This window comes from Centroberyx gerrardi, chromosome 12 (assembly GCF_048128805.1).
Source record: "Centroberyx gerrardi isolate f3 chromosome 12, fCenGer3.hap1.cur.20231027, whole genome shotgun sequence".
Lineage (NCBI taxonomy): Eukaryota > Metazoa > Chordata > Actinopteri > Beryciformes > Berycidae > Centroberyx > Centroberyx gerrardi.
The window spans coordinates 11,683,632-11,710,127 of NC_136008.1; the positions used below are offsets into that span (position 1 = coordinate 11,683,632).

Here is a 26,496-nt window from a genome sequence, read left to right on the forward strand (position 1 = left end):
TACAAGTTTAGGAGGAGCACTTGAAGGCAACACAGCTTTACTCTCCTTTACTATCTTTCAGCCGCCAGAGTGATTTTTAGCTCCTGTGCCGTGAATGAGCTGCATGTAACATTTAACCCTCCGCATATAAACACATAAGATCGTGTCTGTATGATTGAATAGATGTGAAGAAGATACATGCACGCCCATTAACCTATTATAATGCTATTTTAAGGCGGTGCATTCACAGTCCACATGATGTCGCTGTAGGGACAGTAATACACACCGACCCAGCTCGGTATCGTCAACATCCGGCGACACGTCTCTCCAAAACAACAGAGAGAGAGAGAGAGAGAGAGAGAGCCGTCTGACACACATTCATACATTTAACTCTCAGCAAACTTTTAATTAAAAAAAAGTAATGCATCTCGGACACTTTCTGACAAGTTGAGCGTCTGTCGGGCTGCAAACAGGAGTGTAGTTCTTGGTAGCGCTTTAGAGAAGGGCTTCAAATGGGGGAGGTGAGGAAGCTGCAGAAGAAGTTGAGACAGATTGAGAATCTGGAGATCAAAATCACTCTTACCCCAGAGGAAAGATTCAAGGTACAGAAGACGTCGTCTGTGTTTCTTTCTTTCGACATGATCTGTATGTAGGCCTAACCTCTGTGACTTGGGCAAATCCTGAATAGATTTCCCCCGGGTGTAAGTCCCCAGGTTATGACTGACTGCACCCCACACTTTACTACAGTAGAGATCTGGATTTAGTCTAGATTTAAAACAATACAGGGATATCTAACCATGTTCTGGCCCCTTATGCACCACTCTTGAAGCTTAGAGACACAGACATAGTTCTTAGTATCGCAATAATATTAATAATAAATGATGATAAATAATAATGTGGCCCCCCCGTAGGGATATTTTCTTTTTGCTTCCTTCTCCCTCACAGGGAGGTCAGCAGGGATTCAGTGTCTTGCTCAAAGACACTTCAGCAGGCTGGATGCTTGCTGGCAGGGGGGTTTGAACCCAGGTAGTGCAGCTGAATGACAGACCCCTAATAGTGTGTACTTGTTGTATACCAACAGGCAGTATGACAGTATTATATCAGGCTCATATCATTGGCACATACAGTAGGCAAGCTTATGTGGTTTAATGAAGGGGATTTTTTAATGATGTTGATGTGTTACGAATTTATGAAGTAAGGCTTTTTGAAACTTGAACAGTGTTGATATCATAAAGCAGAAAAATATGTGATTAGCATGAATTAATAATAATAGCGGAATGGATAAGTTGACAGCTTTGCCGCAGGAAATTAGCAAATGAGAAACTCACACGTCCAGCAGAGTGCATCAGACAAAATAATTAAGAAGAAGTCTTGATTTGTTAAAGGATAGTAACTGAATTCCATAAGTTATGGCTGTGACCTAAGACAGCTCAGTTTTTTTTAGTGAACATTCACTACATCCCATAATTGGAAATAGGAAAATAACATTTTTATGTTCAGCTATTCACTGATGTCCCATAAGTGCACAGCTCAGTTGAGGATCACTTGGGAGCGATGGCAAAGATTACTTTTAAAGTACCCAGAATGGTTTTCTGGGGATCAGAGTATGCTACATTCCCTCAGTCTGAAATGATGATGATGATAATAATACTTTATTGTCAGATCCAGTCTGAAATGTTTCTTGCATCACAGCAGCTCCATTTGCAACATCACAGAAAAGACAAGAATTAAGACAGGACACAAAGATACATACATTCAACATATCATTACAATCACAAAAGACAATATTCAAGGCCCTTCAACGTACATTTGATCTGGGATTAAGCTCTATATTTAATTTTAGGATTGACTGGTGTACAAAAGAGTGCTTCAGTCTAACCCTATTTAATCGTGGAACCCTATATCTCCGATTTGATGGTAACAGTTTATATTCGCTGTTCAGGACGTGGTTGGGGTCAGAGACGATGTTGTTGGCCAGCCTTAATATGTTATTATGGTAGGCTGATTCATAGAGTTTCTCAAGTGATTGGCCTACGATCTTTGAGCAGATTTTTATTTGGTGGAGCAGTTTTGACTTTAAAGTAGTGGACAAACACTTGTACCATGTATTATTACAATACTGTCGAGCACTCATAATCACAAAAACAAAAGAAGAATTTGTCTACTCGCCCCAAAAGACCTAAGGCGGCGGAGAAACCAAATTCTTTGTTTTGTCCTTTTACAGAAATGATAGTCTTATCATGAACTAACCCACAGCTCAAATAATAATTGTGTCCCTACAGTGTTACACTCCCATTCATTGACAATGGAGCAGCTCTTGGTTCTGCACCTTAATGGCGTTACAGATTAGCCTATACTTTGATTTCTCATTTTGGGAGAGACTTGATCAAATTCACAGATTTACTGGCTGGACTGCTTTTTCACTAGAAAGAGTCACTTGGTATCAAGCTGACATGCCTAATTCATTCATTCATACCTATCTCATCATTCGGAATCAGAGAGGAATATGGTGAATATTGCCAGTCGCAATCTAATGAATCAAAATAGGCGGAATATGTTGGTTATGCATATAAACAACTTGTGGAGTTGGTACCTTGGTTTACAACCAATCTCCTGGCTTCTCTCCCCTCAGATCTCCAGGAAGGCGGAGCTGCGTTCCAGATTGGCTGAGCTTCTGCTGCAGCTTTCTGGCCCGCAGCAAACTCTGGGGATTGTGGGAGAAGGAAAAAAGGAGAAGATGAAAAGACAAGTGTAAGGAAGTGAGGGAGAGGTACCAGAGAGCGGGGCAGATGGAGAGGAGCATAATTCTTCAAAAGCAACAACATTCACTTTGAAGCCTTTGATCTTTTTTGTATGCCTAGCCAAACACACTGGAGGTCAAATACTGTCACACTTTAAGGAAATGGGAACTTTCTACTGTTCATAATGTGTCATGTACACATCATTCAGAATCCATCCTCCCTCTGAGAGCCCCTTGAGGCCTTGTGCTGATCGCTTAAATTGGCATGAACGTGTATGGATATTAACATCAAACTCCCTAAAACAATAATGACACACCCGTTCTTTCTAATACACAGAACTAGGTGTCGGTTACCAAGTGCGCACTTGTTGTATGGGACTTTAAGATATTATTCTACAGGTATGCATGCTGTCACAAATGATGCCGTATACAGTTTGCATCTTGATTATTTATTCAGCTCTGTTTTCTGTACTGGCACAGCGAGGACGCCCCTGAGGCCCTTCCATCACAAACACCTCCAGCCTCCAAGATCCTTAAGGGAGAGCCGGAGTCCAAAGCTCAGGCTACGCCAGCTCCGGCTGCCAGGCGGAAGGAGACAGGAGGAGGAGGAGGAGGAGGAGGAGAGACAGGCAGACAGCAGGAGACAGGAGAAGTGGCCAACGTGTCAGATCGCTGCCGAGACGCGTCAGAAGGCGGTCCAGCCCGGACCCAAACAGACCCCAAGAAGGAGCCGGAGCCGCAGGAGGAAGGTGGGCTGATTGGGAAGAAGTGGTGTGAGAGGTTAATATCACAGTATCATAAGCGGAATTTGAATGGGTGCTGTGGGTGCCTGGCACCCATGGCCAACAGTGTAGAGAATCCCTTGGAATGAAGTAATACTGGTAAAAATGACTCAGAAGGTAAATAAGCATATTCTGAACAATCACAGACTATTTTCCATTGCTAATCCACTCATAACTTTTATCAACACAGTCGTTGACAAATTTGCAAAGATTAAATCTAAAAAAAAATGTTGGTGCAAAAAAATGTTAATGTGATGTTGAGGCACTTACAGGAATTAATGTGAAGTGGTTCATAAATACACCAAATCTCTCCAAAACGGTCATGTTGTTGTTGTTTTGAACAGCTCACTGGAAATTGACACTGCATTTTTTGTAGCATAGTACAGACTTTTAACTGTAATTTCAGTGCAGTCGCCATGAACTCATTTGCGAATAACATCTAAATTCTGATTTATACATGTACGCCCTGAGGATCTGTGGTCTTAACAAGCTCTTGTAGCTGCCAGTGTTAAAACTAACAGGCAGTGTTTGCCTCCCTGAAGACAGGACCCATGTGCTGCATCCTTGGAGCAAAATTAGCTCCACACTTCGCAGTGGCAGACTAATCCATATTGAAGAACTCTGTAGCTTAACAAGCCTAGGTGCTGATGAGTCAACATTGCTAATTGCGCAAATTGTTTTCATTTTTCCAGATGCAGAGTTTACATCCCTCAAAGCGTCATGGGAGAAGGCGAAGTTTCGCTTGAGGCTGTTGGAGGGTCACAGTGACATAGTCACCTGTGTGGTTGCCGTTGACAACCTGGTGATTTCCGGAAGGTAAGCCTGCCGCAGCCTTAATATACATAATGGATCTGCAAACTGAATAATTCAGCTAATTTATCTCTTGATATGCTCTCTCTTTCTCGCTCTCTCTCTCTTGCTCTCCCCCCTAATTCCCTCTTCCTCACTCTCTGACATGCATTTTTCTCCCTCCGCCCTGATAGCTCCGCTCAAAACTCTTGTGGTTTACGTCGATCGCTTTTAACCTTGGCTGCTCTCACCACCCTCCCTCCCTCCCTCTCTCTCTCTCTCTCTCTCTCTCTCTCTCTCTCTCTCTCTCTCTCCCTCTCTCTCATTCTGACTCACTCTATCTTACCGACTCTCCCGTCTCACACTCTGTCCGTCTCTCTTCCTGTAAAGCCGAGACACAACAGTGAAGGTGTGGCACGTCCCCACGGCAACAGAGCAGAAGAACCTGGGGGGTCACAGCGGTGGGGTCACCTGCCTGTCTGCCCCTCCCCCTGAGTACTGCAGGAGGCTGGGTGAGGGATGGACACACACACACACACACACACACACACACACACTCACACCTACTTGTGCACACTAGAGCTGAGTAATGGGTAATGGCCTGTCCTCAGGTCTTATAATTATAGGAGTAGTTCATCAGATCAACTCCAGAGAGAGATAACCTCAGTAGACACTTAGAGAGTTCTCTGTCTGACTGAAGCAAGCAGCCTTCTATCATTTGAACTCCAATGCCCTCTCCGTCTTTCCTCCTACACTCCCTCCACCTCTCCCTCCCTCCCTCCTTCCCTCCCCGTCTTAAAGTACTGAGGAGAGAAATGCAGTGCATAAATGATATTTCTGAATAGAACAATAACCTCACTGTAATGATCAGAATAATTATTTAATGGCTTGATGTGAACATTTTTTATTCTCTCTGTGCCTCTGGTCCCTTGTGCAATCTATCGCTCTCTTTTTATTTTCTGCACCATCACTTATTTACACCCTCCCTTGCTGCTCCTCTTTTCTTTTATCCCTCTTCTCTTTCTCCTTACCTGATCCCTCCATATCTCCCTCCATCCTCTCCCACTCCTTTGTCTGTTTTCTGCCTTCCCACCAGCCCGGTCCCTGTCTTTGTCCGACAAGGAGAGGTTTATTCTGAGTGGCTCGGCAGACTGCTGTGTGAAGATCTGGGCCTTAAGCATTGGTGAGTTCACCACACACACAAACACACACACACGCACACACGTTTATATATAGTAAGGAAGAGAAGGAGCCTCTGGGCTCAGTCTGGGAAATATCGATGTGTTTGTGTGCCGGAAAACACGTGTGCCTGCGTGATTGGTAGTCTGTGTGTTGTCAATTAAATTAGTATTTTCCTTTTGCCTTCAGGCCAGTGTGTTAAGTCTATCTACACATTCAACACCGTGACTGCTCTCTGCTTTGTGCCCGAGCAAGATGGCTACATCATCACTGGATCAGGTGTGTTTCTGTGTGGAGAGTGTAGGTGTGCGTAGAGAAACGACGAGCCAGTGTCACATACAATATGAGACAGAATAATTGGAGCAAGAAGTAGTAGCTTGTCCTATATGCAGCTTTGTAGCTCTGATAGCTTGTTTGTGTACATTTGTGAGTGTATGTGCATGTGTGTGTAAGTGCTGTGGGCCAGACATGTACATGTGTGCATGCATATTTGTATAAATGCAGTCTATCATGCCAGCATGTGTATATATCAGTCTTTTCTCATGTATGGGCAGTGTCTGACACAGTGCCTCCATCAGCCAGTGAGTTAGTCAGTGTAGCGTAGGGCTATCTGGCTGAGTCAGAGCGATGGGAGCAGACAGCCAGGCTCAGGTGGGTTTACTGGGACCAGCAGTAATGACTGCCAGACGCCTGTCAGCCTATGTTAACCTCACACTCTCTCACACCCAGATGGGGGGAAAGTTCAAGCCTGGAGCTGGCACACTTTGGAAAACTGTCAGTCAATCAATGCTCACCAGGAAGCAGTTACCTCCATCCAGGTGGGTGGGTCACTCACCTATTGGCCAACAGCATGACATGCTGTCCACACTGAGGATGCTCAAGCTGTTTTTATATTCAGCCCATTTTAAAGAAGGCTAGTGCCAACATTACAAGAATCTGTCTGTGTTTCCTTCTCTGTAGAGGCTCTCTAAAATAGCTTTAGAAGACAGAATTATTATTATTTTTTAGAAATCAAACCATATATTCGTACACTTTTATCCTCACGCTAGCATTCCTTGTTTATTGCTTTCAAATGGAAATCAAACATATTTGTTGAGATGTTTGCTGTGCAGCTCAGCCAATTTTAGAGAGCGTACTGTACATATTTTGAGTAAAAAGGCTTTTTATGGATATTGAAAGCCAGAGCTGCATATGCACATTTTTTCAATTTGCAATCATCAAAACATGCCTACAGCATTAAAGCATAGCACATCATTGTCGCCCTCTTTGTTGTTTATCATGCAAAGCGTACAATCCATTTATAACCAACAGCAGCACTGACGCGTACGTTTTGAAAGTGTTCACACTCATTCATTTACACAAACATACACACTCTCTCTACCTTTTGCTCTCTCTCTCTCTCACGCACACACACATATGCATGCGCACACTGGGTGAAGACTCGGATCTCCATGACAACCGTGTCTCCTGTGCCCTCCACAGTCTCAGGGTCCGCTGGTGTTCAGCGGCTCGGCCGAGGGAGGGGTCTCTGTGTGGGAGAACCGGTGTTCGGAGCGCGACCCCCTGAGGCTGCTGCACCACTGGAGCGGCCAGGTGACGGGCTGCGGAGGGGGGCCGGGGGGCCGTCTGGCCCTCAGTCCCCGGGGAGACCGAGTGTTCCTGGCCTACGGTCGGGCCTGGCTCAAGATCCTGCACTGGAGGACCGGTGAGCAGTGCGACGGGATGGGGGAGTGTGTGTGTGTGTGTGTGAGAGAGAGAAAGAGAGAACGAGGGAGAGAGGGAACATGTACAGAAATTTGCATAATCCTTCTTCCTAACATCTGTCCAATTATCATAGGAACGATGTCCAGACTGACCAATCACAGCAGCATCGCTGGCGTAACAGATTGTGTTCATCAGACAGCAGGTCTCCTAATTGGCTCCTGCTATGATCTGGCCAATGGAGAGAGCACTCTGAACTGTGAGTAGCAGAGTAAACCACAAGCAACCAAAAGTTTTAAGAGAGGGTGAAACCGCAATACGGACTTCAGACAATGTCAAATCAACTTTTCATCTGTTGACCTCCGCTGCCTCTATCCCTCTCCCTCTCCTCCCATCCCTTTGTCCCTGCAGTATTTTCTCTGCCTCGGTGTAAGTACCTGGCCTCTCTGACCTGTGCCGATGCTCCCAGAATCCTTTGCTTCGCGGCGTGGCTCACAGGGAGCGGAGGCCACCGCTGGGTCACTGGGGGTCGCAACCTCCTCGTATGGGAGCAGCTCCCCAGCTCCGGGAAGCAGAGGTGGGCGCAACACCTGTCAACACTAGTCTGGAAAAAACATTTCACTCTCAGCTGGTTAATTAGATTCCTCATTTCCATATTTATTAGTGTATAGTTTTTTTTTTAGGTCAGCTGCATAGCTAATCCCGGAGGTGTACTGGGATTTAAAAATTTCTAAAGGATTTAATTGATTTTGACATACAATTCCATTGATAGTAGGTGATTCATTAATTGAGGGTGTAAACGTTACAGGGGTGACGTCACAGCGAGGCGAGACAGTCGATTGGACGCCTCCTTGTTGGAGTCAGAAGGGGACACAGAAGATGACGAAGACAGTGACGGTACAGACAAACACACACAACAATCTCACAGATCTTCAGGTCCTCATTTACAGATTCACAGTTCACACCCTTGATGAGTAACCGTGGAGTTGTAAATTACACTGTCAGTCACGTTAATTGTATGTTGTGACGAATTCTGACACGCACCTTCTCAAACTTAGATTATGATGATGATGAAAACGATGACTACCAGTCCCAAGATGCAGCGGAGGGAGAGTCCGGCTCGTGGTTCCGCTGTGTTCTCCAGTGAGTGCCAGTTTCACACACCCGCCGCTGAGCTCAAGACACTACGCCCCACAGCCATGAAGAGGAAATGAGAGGGAGGGAGGGAGGGGAGGGAGGGAGCACAGTGACAGAGAGAGAGAGAGAGAGAGAGAGAGAGAGGGAGGGTGGAGGGGAGCGAAGTGTGACAGACTGAGCGAGTGTCAGTGACGGAGGGCGAGCATATGGATCGAGAAAGTGAGCGCAAGAGCGTGTGAGTGAGCGATAGACAGATTGTTTTCTATGTAAATGTTGTTTCACATGCAATAAAGCTGTCACACTGTGACTCTCTTGCCTCCAAATATGTATCTCTTGTTTTTTTTTTCATCTGTCCGACTGCTTTTACCTCTTCTACAAACACCAGTTTGTCGGTTCATCACGCTACATTGCCGGTCCAACCTGTGTAAATAAATGTCTATTAAATTTTTATTTCATCTTATCTTCCTCCCCCTCGTCGCTGTCTCTCTTTCTCGCTCTTTCTCTCTGGGGTATCCTTGCTGCTTTTGTAAACATAATGGAAGAGTTTTTTTTTCTTTGCCCCCCCGCCTCTAAAATGAGCATATTAATGTCATCCTCAGTATCGTTTCTATTTGCCTCGTCAAATTCATTTCTTTTCCTCTGCGTCCATTTAATTGAACCCGTCTTAAAAAAAACATAATTAGCATTTAAATCTCTTTCCTACAGTCTCTTGCCCTCCCTACATCCCTTTCTCCCCTCTCTCTCTTTCTCTCTCTTACTCTAGCAGACTCTCCATGTCTCAGTCGCTAAGGCAACCAATGCTTTTTTCTCACTTGCTCTCTATATCTCCCCCTTTCTCTCTGTCTCCCTCTCTCATTCCCTCTCTCCACTGCCAGAGGTAGGCATGATAACTGATATGTGTTGGCGTGCGTGTGTCTGTGTCTGTCTCTCTCCCGGTGTGCCTGCATGTCTGCCTGGCTCTAAGTGACATTTCTGTGGCATTTAGACAGTAGTTGTGTATAGGAAGTTATTTCTCTCTGTTCAAAGTGCCATATAGACTATTGGCTCCATGCATGATGCTTCTAATGATGATAAATGTGTTGTGCACAGGTGTGTGTGTGTGTGTGTGTGTGTACTGTACGTCTAAATGTGTGCATGCGTGAGAGAGAGAAAAACAGACAATGAGTGTGTACTTCTGTGTGTTTGTGCATGCATGCCAGATGTGCATCCTGTATAAACATGTGGCGTATAATTGAGCGTTAAATTTCAATGCCCAGAGGAGGCTGTGTATGCTTTTTTTTACTGAAAAAAAAAGGTGGGAGAGTGGGTAATCTGCCAGTATCTGCTGGTGTCTCTATGTTTACATGTTATTTATCTGCCAATATAAAAAAAGCTGGACCCTCCCCCTTCCTCTCTCTCTCTCTCTCTCTCTCTCTCTCTCTCTCTCACTCTCTCTCTCTCTCTCTGTGTCTCTCTCCTCTGTCTTATCTTACAGAGAGAGATGATCGGAGGAGTGGAGTCTCAGTGAACAGAACGAAGCGATGGAGAGATGGTAAGATGGATAGTATCAGAGGTGAAGCAGGGATGTATGGGGGGCAGACGCAGAGAATGACATCCTGACTGATTGCTGGCATGGGGATCAGTGTGTGAGCTGTCGAGGTCGTGCAGGCGCCAGTGGACAATACATTTTCAGCGCTAACTTCTCTCTCTCTCTCTCTCTCTCTCTCTCTCTCTCCCGCTTCTCCCTCGCCTCTCTTCCAGCTCCATCTCTCCTGTCACACGACTGACTGCCCTCCGCTGCCTCTTCTCCCTCCTCCTGGTTGCTCTGGTGACACAACCCTCCACCTGTAACCGTGACGACAGTGAGGGCGAGGGGCAGGTGGACGCCCTGTCGGTCCAGCTGTCCGTCACGGCCCAGGTCACGCCCACCCCGCTGTGGGCGGTGGTGTGGGGCCCCACGCAGCCCCTGGAGGACGAGACCTACCACTTCCTGTCCAGCCAGGAAACCGACCACCCGCACCAGCATGGGCACCAGCAGGCGGCCGGCACCACCGCGGCCGAGGTGTGGCCTTTACCCGAGGGCACGGCGGGCAGCACCCAGCCCCAGGAGGAGTCGCCGCTGGAGGCCAGGGACCAGGAGGGAGCGGATGATGGAGGGACGGAGGCAGAGGAGACAGAGCCTGAGGAAGGTGGGCATCAGGGATGCGAGTGAAGGATTTCTAAATAAAAGTGGTCACGAGCCGCAGTCCATGTGAACACACACATGCCAGGACTCCTCCAGGGAATTAGCTGTCACCAGGGAGAAGGCTGACACCCCGCTGTGTGCAGTCGGCTGTGTCTGTGGCGGGGAATGCTTAATAAAGTTCTCATCACTCGAAGGGAGGAATTGGCTGCTGTCACACAGAGAGATATGGCGAAGATGTCATCGGATTGGTGTTGTAGTTGGAGGCCCAACTCTCGCACATCCAATTTCATGTTCAACTGGCTTCATTGATTACTACTTTGTTCTGGACACAATTATATATGGTCACGGTGTGAGATTAGTAACTGCATGAGTGTGTGTGTGTGTGTGTTACAGTGGACCCTCAGTTCTACGTCACAGTGACCATCTCCTCGCTGCTCATCCTGACTGCGGTCGTCATAACAGCCAAACTCTGGTAGGAACCTAAACTCTCTCCTCTATAGACTTGTGTGTGTGTTTATGGTCATATGAGTGTAAAGCAGGCGTTGCTGAAAAAGAGCATGCGTGCTCAGCCAAGCTTCTCAGGATAAATAAGTAAATACACAGCATCTCTACACATTTCGGCCACATTTCCCACAATAGGAGCTGGATAGAACAGAACAGAAAAGCTGTGAAGTGCTTCCTCATGAGGATGTTTTACTGGTTCTCCTGATGAAAAGAGTTTGGGGTTTTTAGGGTTTTTGAGAGTTAGGTAATGGTTATGGTTCGGGCCAGATGCGTAGGGATTAGTGAAAATGAGATTTTGATTGTTAATCAGTTGCAAATGTGTTTGTGTGTGTGTGTCTATCTGTCTGTCTTCCCTATGTGTGCCTACGTGGCTGTTGTTCATGATTATTTCCAAGCAAACTGGGTGTAACTATTCCCCCCCAAAGTGTGAGTAGAGTAATTGCTTACTAATGACTTTATTAACAACACTTGGGTTCCTGAAAGTCACAGTTGGCACAGCTGTGTCATTTAGTACCATTAGAGTTGCAATGATTAAACATTCACTATAACCATTAGGAAGGGGAGAGACCACAAAACAGATCTGTTCCCTTACATGCTTGCAGGGCCTGAGCAATAACATGGCTCCACCAGTGTCAACGTGCTCTAATAGTGGCCTGGCTATTAAACCTTTTGGAGCATGTAAACACAGGGAGTTCTCCTTACGTGATGCTGCCCGGTCTTGTAAGATGTGCCTGGTGCACACATGGCCATTAGCTGGAAATGGGGACTCATCTATGTGATGTAGTGGAGCACTTCCACGCTTTGCTGATCAAACCAATAACACCTTGTTTATTTGACCATGGGGAATCACTCTCCTCTCTCCCTTCTTCCCACACCTCTCTCCTCTCTCTCACTTCCTTTTTTCCTCCTCTCCTTATCCTCTTATTCTCCTCCACCCTATTTCTCTTATCTCTTCATCTTACCAGCCTTTCTCTTGTACCATAATTCTTTATTGCATTGCCTGACTCGCCGTATAATTTGGTCTCCTTCATATCCCCTTTTCATACTCTTGCTCTTAATCTCAATTTTGCTCAGGCTCCCACACTGTCCACATTATCTCCTCTCGCTCCCTCACACTCTCTCTATTTCTCTTTCTCTCTCTCTCTCTCTCTCTCTCTCCCTCCCTCCCTCCTCCCACCTGGGCCTCTATTCCCTTCGCCTCCCAGGGATTTTTTCCTTTCTGAATGATTGTGCAAGTGTTTCCCCTCATTCTTTAGGTCCTTTTTGTTTACTTTCAGTGAGCGTCACCGCCTTGCTGTAACACTGCCGCCTTAGCGTGGCCGTTCTTCTCTTTATCTCCCTCGCCAGTCTCCTATCTCTCCCAGCACCGCCAGTCCGGCTGCAGATCCACAGATAATCCTCCAGCTTGCCGTGAGCTGATACACGATAAGCCCCTTCTCTCTGTTCCCGAGGCTGGCCTTAACTGCTGCTTCGATAACTTCATCAGCCCCCGCCGTGGGGGAGCAGTGGAAGCCCGCGCTGGTGGATCCCAAAGTGCCGTTACAAAGTGAGAATTGCAGGGATTCAGAAGCGGAGCGGCAGCCCTCTCTGTCGTGCTATAGACTGGCTCGTGCCTCAGTGTCATAAATGTGTAAATAATGCCATGTGTTAGATCGAGAGAGTGCCGCGGAATGAATGGGAGGGGGTACAGATGGACTGAAATGATAGCCTATAGTGGAAATTGGCTACAGTCCAGTTCATTATGATTACACTGTAGAAGGAGCAGCATATGTGCTCTGATTTTCCCAGCCCTAAAATTGTCAGTGTGGCTAATGTTATCATTTGTGCCAGCGTTTGTGTGTGTGTGTGTGTGTGTGAAAGAGAGAGAAAAGGAGTCAGGCAGCCAGAGACAGGTGCTAGTGAGGGAAGATGAGAGTGCAGGCGGGCTTTTATGGCGGAGAATTCGGCTTTGTTGTGCGCCTAAGTATTCCTAAGAGCTGGAACCTGCGCCTCCGCCATAACTCACGCTCCTTATTGAAATAACGTTACGCCAACCTCAGCTGTGTGTCAGCCCCTCGGCCCATTTCTCTGCCTTGTTGCCCCCCGCCACCCCCTCACCCGCACACTCCTTCATCCTCCGTTTCCCCACCTTTCCCTTTTTCGACTTCCCTCCTCTCATCCCACTGCTCTTTTCTCACTCCCCGTCTCTCCCTCTGCCTCTCCCCTCTGACAGTGTTTTAATGAGTCCAATGAGTGCACTAACTCTCTCACGGTGGCAGTGTAATGTATTGGCTGACGCTAAATGGCTCGGCCGTTCTTGATGTTCTCTGACTTTGTCTCCCTTTTCTCCCCCCCACTCTCTCTCTCTCTCTCTCTCTCTCTTTCTGTGTATATTTCTTCTGCCGTGCCTCTCTTTCCATCTGTCTCTCTTACTCCCATTCTCTGTCTCCCTATATTGCTCTCTTTCAATCTCTCTCCCCCTCTGTCAACGCTTTCCATCTGTCTCCCTCCTTCCATCCCTCTTCTTCTGTCTATCTCTCTCTCCCTATAACCTCTTTTAATATGTCTCTCTCCCACTCTCCTTCTATATGTCCCCCCCTCTCTAATTCTGTCACTCTATCTTTCTGGCTCTCTGCCTTTATATCTGTATCTCTCTCTCTTTCTTTCCCTTTCCGCCTGTCTTCGTCTCTCCCCCTCTATCCCTCTTTCTGCCCATCTCTATCCCTCACTATATCTCTCACTCCCACTCTATCCCTTTCTTTATCTTCCCCTCGGCCCCTCTCTTTTTTCTTTCTCTTCCTCTTTCCACCTGTTTCCCCATTTCTCTCCCTTATTCTTCTATCTGTCTCCTTGTATTCCTCTGTCTTCCCTCCTCTCTTTCTCTCTATTTATCTGTCTCTCTATCCTTGTCTCCCAGTTACGATCGCAGCTGTTCCCAGCATCCACCCCCGCTTTCCCGTGGCGTGGCCCCCCCCCTCTCCCTCGCCCTCCCTCGTTCCCTCGCATCGGAGGACAGCCGGCAGACACTGCACAGCACCCCCTCCTTCACCGACAGGGAGAGGTAATGAGTCGCCTCACCAACTCTGCACAGTGTGTGTGTATTGTGTCTGGGGTGCGTGCGCGACTCTCCGCGCGCAATCGGATTCAGGTTTGCTTGTTTGTGTGTGCTGGCGTGTTTGTGGTATATGTGCGTGCGAGTGTGAAACAGCCCTATTAGCTCTTTTGTGTACTCGGTGAGCATGTACATGGAGTATAATTGGACAGTAGTGCTATTCTCTGTGGAGTATGCAGGCCTGGAGTGTTGGTGCTGCTGAAGATGTATCGGTGTTTTTTAAACTTCCTCTCCAGATGAGTCATCGTGGGCCTGTGAAAGGCGCCCAAGCGCCATCCATGAAATGATGCTTTTATGGGAGGGTATTTAAAGTTAATCTCAATCAGGATAATTATAGGGCTTCTACTCCAGTTCTCCTTCTCATTTCCTCTCTCCTCCCCCTTCGGTTTTTCCTCCACCTCCACCTTCTCCTCTTCCTCCTTCCCTTCCATCTCTTTCCCTCTCCGCTCCTCTCAATCCCCTGTGATGTAGCTTTCCGTTTGCGTCTACGCCACTTCGCCTGCTCCGGGCCTCTCTGCTCCACTTCTCCTGTTTTCCTCGGTCTTTCCTTCCCTCCTCTCCACTTCCATCCTCTCGTCTCCGCTCATCAGGGCTCCCAAGTTTCCCATATCCTCCTTCTCTCTCTCTCTCTCTCTCTCTCACTCTGTCTCTCTGTCTGTGTCTCTTGCTGTGTGTCAGGATCCCAGTTGTGAACCTCTGAGGTGACTGTTTTTCCATATGATAAACATTTCTACGGGGCCTGAGGAGGAACATCAACATGACCAGAGGGTGTGCCCGCGGCGCCGTTTTATTTTCTCTGAGACTGTGAAATGAATTCAGGGATCCCAGGTATCCAGCCATCACAAAACTCCTCGGCTTCCCTGAGGTCTAAAAACTCAAACTCATCTTCCTGCTGCTCGCTCCCTCCTTCCTTCCTCTGTGTAAATTTCTTTTATGTGGCTCTGCGTCACTGTAGCCCACTCTCTGTTTTCTATCCCCTGTATTGCCCCGAGCTCTGCCCAGCTAACCAACCGCTCTGCGCCTCTACCTGCCATGACTAATTCACAAACAAGCAGTGTAACAGCCATGCAACATCCTATTACCCCTGAGACGGCCTACCTGAGCTTCCTTAACTGTTTCCAGCGATTCAGTCGCACATCTGTAGCTGTTCCATATCAATTCTAATCCAGCACAGACTGTTCTTTGATGAAATGACACTGAAAATAATTTTGGTTTAGCGGGCTTGTATTTGGTTTGTAAATGGTTAAAAAGCCATTCTCAGCATCTCCTAAGACTGAAGGGGGTATTTCACAAAGCTGTTTGGCAGGGCTGTAGCCAGCAGGCAATGTGTTTAACATGTCACGCTCCAAAAACTGCTGTTTATTCCCCGCTTTGGGCGCCTGAAATGCAAATAGTGCGGCTTTTCCTCTGCAATGTGTCGAGGAGTCTGTTTTGTTTCAGAGTTTTCCTCATGATTTGTTCCCCTAATTATCTGGCTGACGTTCACCTCTCTTTGTTGTGCCTTTGTGAGCATCCTTTGTTCTTATTGGACTGTGTAGAGGTGTGTTAAGCATAGAGTTAGTACTTCCAGGGGTGAAGGGTGGAGATAAAATATATATTCTGCACACAGAACTTGAATGGATAGAACGGGCATTCCTGTTAAAATCTACATTCTTGAAAGCGTTGGCTGGTACACAAGATAGCTGCCATAGAATGTTTTATAATGTTGTCATGGAAATAAGCGCACGAGTGATCAAAGAGCTGATGAGTTACCACAATGAGGCATTTTTTCACCGGACAGTCTAGTTGAAATAAAACAATGACCATTTCCCTTGACATCATTATCAATCATTGTATACCAGCTGCCTCATACCAAAGGAACTTGGTACATCAAGGAGCACCATTTCTATCTCTCCAACGATTCTGCATTGTATACAGTATGAAAATCTGTATGAGAGTTGCATTTACTGAAAATCAAAAATTTATAAATGTATCTTTTATCTATCAGTGAGTGATATCTTCCAGAATCCTTCAAAGCCACATTTTTTCTGTTTGTGTTTTCAAACTCTGCAACTTTTTTAAAGCAGCTTTGAGATTTGACACCCCCCCCCCGCCCCCCGCCCCCCAAACACCCCAACACACACTTCCACTACAGCCATAGTGCTGGTGGCGTCATGCGTGGCTCGTGCAGTACTCCAGTATTCCAGTGTCTTGTGATTTTTAGTAGCATTCCTGTAGACATGTGGTCCTTCTGTACCATGGAAGTTCAATAAAGACTCAACACTGGCGTTTTAGCTTTGTGTCCATCTGTTTATTTCTGTGCATGTTTACTGGATTGCCCTGGGAGCCGTGGGATCCGCGGTGCTTTATAGGAAGGATGAGGCTTACACTGTGCATTTTAATAGCTTCCCTGTCTCCTAATCTTTTTTCCCTGAAGTGAACATTTGTCCACCGCCCTACATTGATTTTGAACCATTGGCTTGGCAATAAAAAGTCATGCATATGCCAATCATATGTTTTTAAACCACCGAGGAGCAGCTGAAAAGGGGCATAGAATAAGGATGCTGCTTCTATCCGGAGCCTTTCCTTATCTCCTCACCTCATATGGCTTTTCTCACTTCAAAAAGATTAACAGGATGCTAACCAAGAATTTCCTCTGTGTACACTTTTTCACACAAATGTCAATAGAATCAAGGAGAGAGCAAGAGAGGAGAAATGCCACTCGAGAGTATTGAGATTCTCCCCCAGTCGACTGCTCTGCTAGTGTTTTCATCTCCTCTGGGCATTTTACTGATCAATCAAAGTAATTGATTGGCTGGAGTCCACTCGGAAGTTTTAACGACCGTCTAGTTATGAGACACAAACCAGCAGACGCTGCAGCAATCCATAACCATGGTGGGCAAGCAACAACCCCAACGCTAATGCAGAAGTTAGGCGTGCACACACGAACACCGTCGCGCATGCAGAGTCATCACTCACATGCTCACACCTCATAAACGCACACAACTCACCTCCCCCTTTCTCGCTCTCTCTGTATTAAACACACACACACACACACAAAGTATCCCTCTTTCACACACAAACACATTCAGAGGTGTACAGCTGTTAGAATTCACAGCTCCCATCTGTTAAGAACGGAGCAAACTGTGAAGCCGAAGCTCAATCACACTGACTGAAATTAACACCACTATTTATAGAGGGGGAGAGAGAAAGGAGGGGGGGTGGAGGGAGGGATAGAGAAGGATATAGGGTTAAATGGAAGAGGATAATTTCCCTGTCTCTCAAGCCTCGTCTTTCACTCTCACTATTGCTGCTGGTGAGTTAATTGCCGCCATTAATGTCATGCGGGATGAAGAGCGAGATTTTAGAGAAAACAGAGCGAGAATGAAAGAGTGAGAGATGGACAGGACGGGGATGATAAAGGCAATTTTGAGCGTGTGATGGAGGCACACGGGTAGGTGGCAGGCAATTTCAACAGGCAATTTTGACATTGAAATAGAAGCTCTGGGCAAAACATACTGATATAAAATATGAATGTACTTCATGTGTGTGTGGATGTGTGTAACCATGCTGGTTGAGCACAGGGGAAGCCTCGGCTCTATAATACATTAGTCTCTTTGGGGAGATGCCCTAATTAATGGCTTGACCTCCTAACGGGTAGCCCCCTTCTGCGAGTTAACATTTAGCAGTGCACCCTCCAGAGATGCACTTTGAAGTGCACTTAATAAAAGGAAGTGACAGTGACATTAATGAGACAGTTAGGATAAGTACAGGGCTTCATTTTATTTCCCGACAATTTATATCCTGATTTTATACATGTCTCAACTCAGCAGAGAAAAAAAAAATACAACGTAACATAGAATTAATCTAAATCAAAAGTCTTTAAAACATTAGAAACACACACAAACGCATCAAATACACTGATCTTGCTTCTTGTCTCATTGTGTCAAAAGGTCAAAAACAACTGATTCCTTATGCAGACTGACTGTTATACGTTTCTGTCTTCCTGTGTACTCGTGTTAGAAGGGGTGTATATACACAGAGCTGGTAGTCCGCCTGTTGGGCTATTCACAACTGCATGATTGGCTGTCACACCCGTCATTCCCATCAGCCAGTGTGTGCGTGTGTTTCTGAATCCGTCCAGGTGAGATTATGAGTGTTAGAGGTGACGAGAAAGTTCCCATGAAGCGTCTTGTTGTTGCCGTCTGCGTGGCGAGTGGGTGTTACTGAGGGTGTCCGTGAACATTGGTCACATTATCAGCTTTACGTATCCGTTTGTCCGTCAACCAGTGAGCGTATCCATCAGTGCCGGTGTCTCCAGGTCTCCGCCTCCGCCTTCAGTTGGACTTGGACCAGATCTTCCCACTGCCACGCAGCCTGAGGGGGAAGACGACCCACAGAAAGCCCTGCATAAGTGCTTTGTTTAGTACAAAGGTGTGCGTCTTAAAACACTAGAAGCAGCAACTGGCCATTTTCATATTTTTTGTACGTGCACATGTTGAGCGCATTTAACTATCCCAATGAAGGTAAATAGGTATCATTGGTCAAATCCATTCAAAAAGAGAATAGGTTGATTACAATTAAAGTAAATTATCTAACACATTTTTAAAATTAACATTAGATCCTTTTGGCTTAACTTTAACTAGCAAAATAATGAGAAACATTTAATGTGTTTTGTCTTATAGGCAAGATTTGCATCCGTACTGATTTTTAAGCCACTGAAATTTGCCTGTTCTCCGTTAATACACAGTGACTTATCTACCAGTGTGTGAAATCTTCCAGAATCTGCCAAAGCCTGATGAATAATTGAGTGGTTTATATGTTACATGTTTATTTTATACATGCCCTACTCAACCAATACATTACTGTTGCAAATTGGGTGCAAAAATGACTTAGTGGCAAGATGTCTAATGTCAAGATTTTTGTATTTTTTGCATTTTGACTTATCTCAGTGGATCCCTATTTGTGCGAAATTTAACAGAATTTTGCAAAGAACCTAATACTAATAATAACTATTGCACTTTCAATCTCATCCTATAAATACCAATGATGCACAAAACCTATTTTAATTCAAGGATTGAGGTTAAGCTATCATTCATTTGGATTTCAAAACATAAGTGGATATTCATTTGAATGAAGTGCAGCGTTGAGTGATGAGAATTACAGGGCTCTCTGCTTCATCAAAACGTGTCAGGCAGTGAGAAAATAATCATTGCTTTCTATTTAGCAAGAACAACAAAAACAGGCAGACAACCAAAGCGTCTCGTCTGATCACCAGAAGGGGAAACAGTCATTTCAGGAAGAAAGCACCCGGGGCATTTGTATATCCAGTGACATTTCCAAATCCAGGACAGACGTGAAATTAGCAATTGGTAATTGGGCCGGATGGAGGCTGAATAGAAAAAGAGTCCCTGATAGCAGGGTTAGAGTACCGCTGCAAAACACTGCGCGCATCTGATAATGAAGCTACTTCATGCATACACACAAGCGCACTCACACACATACAAACCACTTATGCCGGCAGCTGGCTTTTTAATGTTTACTGAAAAAAATGGAAACATACCGATTCTCTGTTGAATTAACACTGCTCTCGAAAAGAACATTGCACTAAATGGCTTTAATTCAGTGTTTGAAGCAGAGTCTTTATAGTGCTGTGGCTTAAAAGTGAGTAAGTAAATGTTTATTTATATAGCACCTTTCAAAACCGGGTTTACAAAGTGCTTCACAGAACAAAAGGAGCAGAGACAATAAAAGAAACTTAATGGGAAAAAAAGAAGAAAAAGAAAAAACCCACATGCAGCTTCTTTGTTCCAATTTTGTTTCTTATTGGAATAAATAGCATTTCTTTTTAAACACCCTTGACAAACCTGATTTAGGAGTGAACTGACAATGCTCAATGAAACATTATGTGTAGTTTCAGCAAATTAATCTGCATGGCCAAACATGCATTTCAATTCCTAAAATTTATGGCCATGCTTTATAAAAAATGCACTTGATTGCTATGCAAACTCCTGTGGAGTCGGGTAGTGATCTTTTTTTCCTTTTATTGTGCGCGGTATCTATTGTATAAAAGTCATAACATCCGAGATGTTCTTGACTACGGACACTTCGGTCATGCTGACGATACTTGGCTGCACCTTGTACCAAGCCACAACACTCCCCATAATCACAGTGAAGACAAAGATGATGTCACATTACCTACCCTTTCACTTTGGAACTTTTTTTGCCCGGTTGTCGTGGTTCCTGAGAGGAGGCGGGGTCTCGTGGCTCGGCCGGCTGGTCTGCGTCCTGATTGGAGGCGGCTCCAGCAGGGGCGGGACCAGATGACGGAGAAGCGGAGCTGGCCTTTAACGTTTTCTGTAGGTTTGAAACCTGAGGGAAAAGTGAGGTAAGGAAAAAGGAAAGAGGAGGGGTGAGTTTAAGTTGTAGTTATGGATGAGATTGCTGTATTAGTTTAGCCTCAAACAAGAAGCAGAAAAAGGGAAATATGCAGTCAGGAAGAAGCTGAAATACCACAAGTAGCTGGAAGCCTAAAACCAGAACTAGTGAGGAGGGAGAAATCACAGAGCATCAAGTATTTACTCTGGGGCAGTGCTGAGAACAGCGGGCCGAAGGACTGACCTCTGTTTCCACTTGAACTTTGACCTTCAGCTGGCTCTCTCTGTACTGGTTTGCTCTTGAGACCTGCTCCTCAATTCCACACAGCACCGCCTCACACCCCGTACACCTGAGAGACAGAGACACACGAGAGAGAGAGAGAGAGAGAGAGAGAGAGAGAGAGAGAGAGAGAGAGAGAGAGAGAGAGAGAGAGAGAGAGAGAGAGAGAGAGAGAGAGAGAGAGAGAGAGAGAGAGAGAGAGAGAGAGAGAGAGAGAGAGGATTGGGAAAACAGAGGAAGACCATTATTCAGACACCAAACAGCCTCAAGTGTACACACACACACAGACAGGCAAAGAGAGGGCTACTGACCACTCCTGCAGTGTGTTGACTATGTTCGGGAGCTCGTTGGGGCCGAGGTCGCGACCCACGCTGCAGTCTACCTCCACCTGCTGGTTCCTCTGGTCCAGCTTGCCCTGGATGATATCGCAGTAGACGGCTTCGATCAGCAGGTCCTCCAGCTCCCGCACATTCTTCAGCTCAAGCTGCTGCAGGAGCAGTGAATAGGGCAGGCACTGAGGACACACACACACACACACACACACACACACACACACACACACACACACACACACACACACAGAGGGGAAAAAGACATTGGGAGACTTTAATCTCCATATGCTCTTTTTTACCTTGGTAAACAGGCGGAGAATTCAATTCCACTCCAGTGCTTTGACGGAAAATGACAAAAACGTTAGAGTGAAATTGCTCATTTGCCTAAATGTCACTGCCAGAGGAGGATGAAAAGAGAGTTTGAAATTTAACAATCCTTCATTGGGCAATTATGGGAGTTCAGGCCTACATGCTGGGAAAGCTAAAATGTGACATATTAAGCAGAAAAACAGAGGGCAGCAGTGAAAGGAGTGATGGTAGTGGAGAGGTGAGATTAAGGTGATAGAAAAGACAGAACTAGAGAGAATAATGAATCAATTATTTATCAGGAGTAGAGAAAGAAAAGGGCATTAAGAGAAATGGAGTATGGTTAGATGGTGGAAATGAAAGATGCCTTAAACAAGGACAGAGAATGAATTATCATGCAAATGGCTGAATGGGTAGGAAAGTAATAACGACAAGAAAAATAAAAAGACAGGCGGAGTAGCTGCTGTGCCAGTATCTTTTTCTTAACAGACTTCACACAGATAGGTTAGTCTTTTGCTACAGTTCTAGCTGATATAAATACAGCCACAAGCTTAAGATCAGAAGCAAGCTCACAAGAACTTTCTTTAATTTGGATAATGTGCCTGAATAACAAAGCGAAGCCATATTTAAAAGCGAAGTTGATCATACATCATTAATATCAGCGCTTGCTTTATTGAGCCTACAGCAATCTGATGGTTGCAGCTATGAAAACAATTTTCTGTTTTTGAGACCAAAAATGGTATCACCCAAATACAAAATTACAGCTGATCTGCACTTTTCTGTGAAAACTGCAAGCGAGCAAGAGAATGAAGAAATACCTTGAGGTTGGAGGCCAAGCTGATAATGGACAAGTGGCGGAGTTTGTTTCTCTGTGCTGGGGTCAACTCTGGAAGAGAGGCTGCTCTCTCTGGAACAGTAGAGAAGAGGGAAAAGACACAAAGGGGAATATGTAACAAGAGAAATGTGCGAGTGCCAGTTCGCTGAGGGTCAAACAGTCAAACACTATCGAGGCACTACTTATCACTTTGAAGAGTAATGTTGAACAAAGAGACACACAGGTGAGTGTGCAGCTGTTTAAGTAGTCAAGAGAACAGAGCGGGGAGAAGACGGGTCTCCAGTGACTGCTGCCATGCTCCCCTGGAGACGGGCCTCACCCCCCCGGAGAAGGCAGCTCTGACAGCTCCTCTAAGGGCTCCACTACACAACTCTATGAGAATAAATGTGCTCCTTGTCGGCGTGACTAGAAAGGGAAGTGAACAGTAAAGTAGGCTACATTCTTTTTTCAGGCTCTCGGCTGGGTATTCAGCATAAAATTAGATATAATTAACATTCCGCTTATTGTAGAAGCTCACCAGTACATCATATAGATGGCAAATTCAGTAATGAAAGATTAGTTTATCGTCCATTTGTGGCATCGATAGAAATCAACCAATGAGAATGCTTGATGACAGCTTGCTGCCCGAGAGATAAGAGGAATCCTGTGATTAGGTCTGTGAATTACCAGCCTGCAGTATCTCAGGTTGACTGTTTTAGGCCTCAATGACAAGGTGCCTGCCTGGCAGCTAGAGAAATACAGCTCATAATAAAACAGTTGCAGGGCCGCCCCATTACTTATTTACACAGTGCTGCCACTGCAATACCTTTGTAGTCGCAGTAGGTTCCATAGGCGAACAGGTTGAGGAGCTGGTACACCGGTGCATGAGGGCCCGTCTCCAGCTGTGGTTGAGGGGGAAGAGGGGGAAAAAGGAGAGACACAGAGGGCAGAACAAAGAAGTAAGGAGATCTGTGTGAGAAACGAATGGCTGCCTGTTTCATCTATGCACTGTGAGCAACTCTAAGGAATGCTCTTGCTGTGAGTCACAGTGAGAAAGAGAGAGAGACAGAGAAGGTGTGTGAATGTGTGTGCGTACCTCTCTGACATTAGGCAGCTCCAGGATGTCGGAGAAGACGTAGAGGCCTGGGGTCTCCAGCAGAGAGCTGACAGCCTGGGCCAGTGCTGAGCCTGACAGAGACAGGAGCTGCTCCACCTCCATCTGACACCAGGGGAAACAGGGTCAGAGGCATGGTTAGCAGGCTAGACAGTAGTACTACAGAGAGATACACATGAGCAGAGTTACTCTCTCTGTACTGGTACGATCAAAATCAAGCAAATACCAGCATAAAGGATTTGTTCAGCAATGTTAGGTCTTTTTGGGCTGATTTTGGTCCAATTGTATCATAGAGAGCAAGGTCTGGCTGAAGCATACATCTGCATTGTGAAGGATGAAATGTGGATATTTTATGTTTTTTACAATACACACAAGTGAAATAGTGATATTGAGAAACATCTAATTTATGCACCTCACTCAAATCCCGAAACCATGTGATAAATCGAGGAGATTAGTCAATGGAAGAAAATTAAATTGGAGACATAATACCACATGGCTACATGAGCGCAGCAAGTAAATGTAATACACCATTCTAAAAAGGCTAATTGAAGTATTCTAAATCACGTCAAAAGTTAATGTCGGATTGAGGTTTAATAATAGATGTTAAAAATATAATCCGAGTGTTAGGTCAATGTTAATTGCTACATAATGATTCTCTGTACTCGCCTGGGCCCTGCCTCTCTATAATGGTAGAGGAAAATGCCATCACAATCTCCCATAAATGCTCTATTGATGATCATATCAAGTTACTGGGACCCCATGGCATGTAGCTAACTTTGCCATGCTCTTCAAACCATTGGCTAACCACTCAGTCCTGTTGAAAGGGATACTGGGCAACAAATTGAATGAAAAACACTCTCTCCTCTCCTCACTCTCTCCTCCTCAACATCTACCAGCAAGACACCCTTATGCAAAGCACTTAACCCCAATTACCCAGTAAGAGCTGCTCAGTGGCCAACAGTGGAAGACTAGTGTCACTGGGTAGCTCCTTTGTGGGTAACAAATGTATTGAATGTGGAGCAAGGCATGTATATTCATCAAAACCCATCCCCTGGATAGAACCAAGATGGAAATGTATCATGGGCTGAAGGTAAGAGCTCACAATCATTACCCAAGTAGTGACGGGAATTTGCCTGTGGCTCTAAGAGATATTTAGACTGACTCCAGAAATTGCATCCTAGCAAAAATACAGAACTGCACACTGCAGTAGAATCTTATGTTGCCGCTCCGTTTATTTTGGTCTGGCTCTGAATCAGTATCCCACTGTTTGTATTCATTTATTTTTATACTGGCACACACTACATAAGTGACAATACCAAAACATGAAAGATAACACAGTGGGGTGCCAATTTGACCATATTCTTGCCCAGATGAGTTCCATTCTGTTTTGTATGGAGGGACACTTACCCCACACTCCATTCAAAAGCTCTGGCAATTTAATGTGGCCTTGCAAACATGCACACTTTGTAGATCAGGGATAGGCAACCATGTACCATGAGGGCTGAGAGTCTGCAGGTTTTCATTCCAACCAAAGACTCCACCAAGTGATTGCAATGATTAGGCTAGTTCCTCCTCTCTGGTTGAAGGTGTGCTAATCAGTGAAATCACCTGCTGTAGTCTTTGGTTGGAATGAAAACCTGCATACTTTTGGACCCGCATGGCACATGGTTGCCTATCCCTGTTGTAGATCATAACTTAAGACCCTTCAGAATCCTAAGGGTCCACTGTATAATTCGGCATACACCCGACCCACCAAGGAGCACTCACTTCAATAAAATTTCTATTTTTAGGATTGGTTCGCCTGTTATTCCCATAATCGTCTTCCACCAAAATACACTGTGGAGTGCGGCCGCGAGGACTGTGAACCAATTCTAAAATTGAGGTTTTATTGAAATCAAGTGCTGCGTGGTGAATTACTTGTATGCCGAATTTGTCAGCGGCTGCTAGTCACTGAAAACCCGTAAATCATGTTCTAACCAGCATGTATCTCTCGGAGATAAATTAAGCAACGTTTTTACAACGCTCGATTTTTAACGGATTTACGTACGGTGAGGTTATCTCCATACAACAAAGAACGGGACATAATGGGACTAACACGTGAGGAAAGCGGGCATAGTATAAACAGCGTGACATATAGGCTATATCTTTTCGGAGTCTCAAACGATAGTATAGACGGTAAAAATTATTGCGCGTGTAAATGCTACATTTACTGGGACAATTGTTTCAAAATCATCAACAATTTTACTCACTCCGTGCGTTAATCGTTAGGCATTTGTCTACACGCTGCAACCAGAAGATAAGTCGAATTGAGAAGAGCGATATTCAACCTTTCATATTTCTTAGGGGTTCATGTATCTCTCTCTGATCATAGTAATCAACGAACAGCATTTGTGACACGACTTCAACACAATCATTTCATTTTCACTTTCAAAGGCTAATGTGTGATGTTTGAAAAACGTTGAGACAATCACAGACGGTGAAGAGCAGGGAATAATACGCGTAATTAAATAGGACGTATAGTGAACAACCATCGACGGTCTGTGTCATAGAAATTAAATGGTCTGTGTTGTCAGGCACACTTGCTCAGCCAAACTCCCTGCCAGCTAGCGTTAAGTTAACCAGTGATCTTATTTGTCAAAAGACATTCATGTAAACGACAAGAATAGACAAGTACAAAGAAATCTTCGCAGGTACATAGGTAGGTAGATATTGTTTGTAATAGGCTATTCATGCACGATGTGTCATGCTACTGGTGCTAGCTAGCGCAGATGCTAGCTAAGTTAACGTTAGCACGGTTGCTAGCGAGTACCGCAAGGCTTCGCATTAAGCGGCGACGTTAGGCCTCATCTATTTTATGCCCTTCTAAACGTGCAAACCACAAGACAGTATTACATAAATAACTAGGAAAAGAGGTATGCACGAAGATATATACACACACGTATTCAAAAAAAGGCCCCGCGCATGAGAATTTACCTTGTTATGTTGGTTTCTAGTTGATAGCCTCCCTCTCGGTTGTTGAGTTCCGCTGTCAGCACACGTTTGACAACAAAGGAACGTGATCGCTCATTGGACAGTAATGGAAAGTGGGAGGGGCAATGTTAGCTGTCACTCAGCATCTGTGTTCGCGAGATCAGAGAGAACACGCCATCTCGTGGTGATGTCTGCTTTATTCCACAGAGACTTGTCAGTAGTCCACTTGTCAGTAGGCTGTACGAGTGTATGTATGTA

General features: G+C 45.3%; 3 protein-coding genes across 4 annotated transcripts; 2 read left to right on the forward strand and 1 right to left on the reverse strand.

The window, feature by feature from the left end:
* Positions 1-337: 337 nt before the first annotated feature.
* On the forward strand, positions 338-8,621 carry LOC139919642 (telomerase protein component 1). The gene is made up of 13 exons (XM_071909440.2): positions 338-581; positions 2,612-2,730; positions 3,200-3,468; positions 4,194-4,317; positions 4,681-4,802; positions 5,387-5,473; positions 5,659-5,748; positions 6,199-6,287; positions 6,952-7,174; positions 7,307-7,429; positions 7,582-7,747; positions 7,979-8,067; positions 8,229-8,621. The coding sequence occupies exons 1-13, from the start codon at positions 492-494 to the stop codon at positions 8,315-8,317; spliced, it is 1,680 nt and encodes a 559-aa protein (XP_071765541.1). The 5' UTR covers positions 338-491; the 3' UTR covers positions 8,318-8,621.
* Positions 8,622-9,827: 1,206 nt separating this feature from the next.
* On the forward strand, positions 9,828-14,019 carry pianp (PILR alpha associated neural protein). Its single transcript, XM_071908431.2, has 4 exons — positions 9,828-9,838; positions 10,048-10,475; positions 10,865-10,943; positions 13,872-14,019. The coding sequence occupies exons 1-4, from the start codon at positions 9,828-9,830 to the stop codon at positions 14,017-14,019; spliced, it is 666 nt and encodes a 221-aa protein (XP_071764532.1).
* A 3,790-nt stretch (positions 14,020-17,809) lies between these two features.
* On the reverse strand, positions 17,810-26,302 carry cops7a (COP9 constitutive photomorphogenic homolog subunit 7A). Of its 2 annotated transcripts, none has more exons than XM_071909158.2 (8): positions 26,242-26,302; positions 23,251-23,373; positions 22,981-23,056; positions 22,159-22,247; positions 21,014-21,216; positions 20,667-20,772; positions 20,248-20,417; positions 17,810-18,422 (listed from the first exon to the last, which is right to left on the reverse strand). In XM_071909158.2, exons 2-8 carry the CDS (start codon positions 23,371-23,373, stop codon positions 18,383-18,385), a joined length of 807 nt encoding a protein of 268 aa, XP_071765259.1. In that variant the 5' UTR covers positions 26,242-26,302; the 3' UTR covers positions 17,810-18,382. The 2 variants fall into 2 exon arrangements, with proteins under 2 accessions (XP_071765259.1, XP_071765251.1); XM_071909150.2 differs by having other exon boundaries at positions 17,810-18,451.
* Between the last annotated feature and the right edge of the window lie 194 nt (positions 26,303-26,496).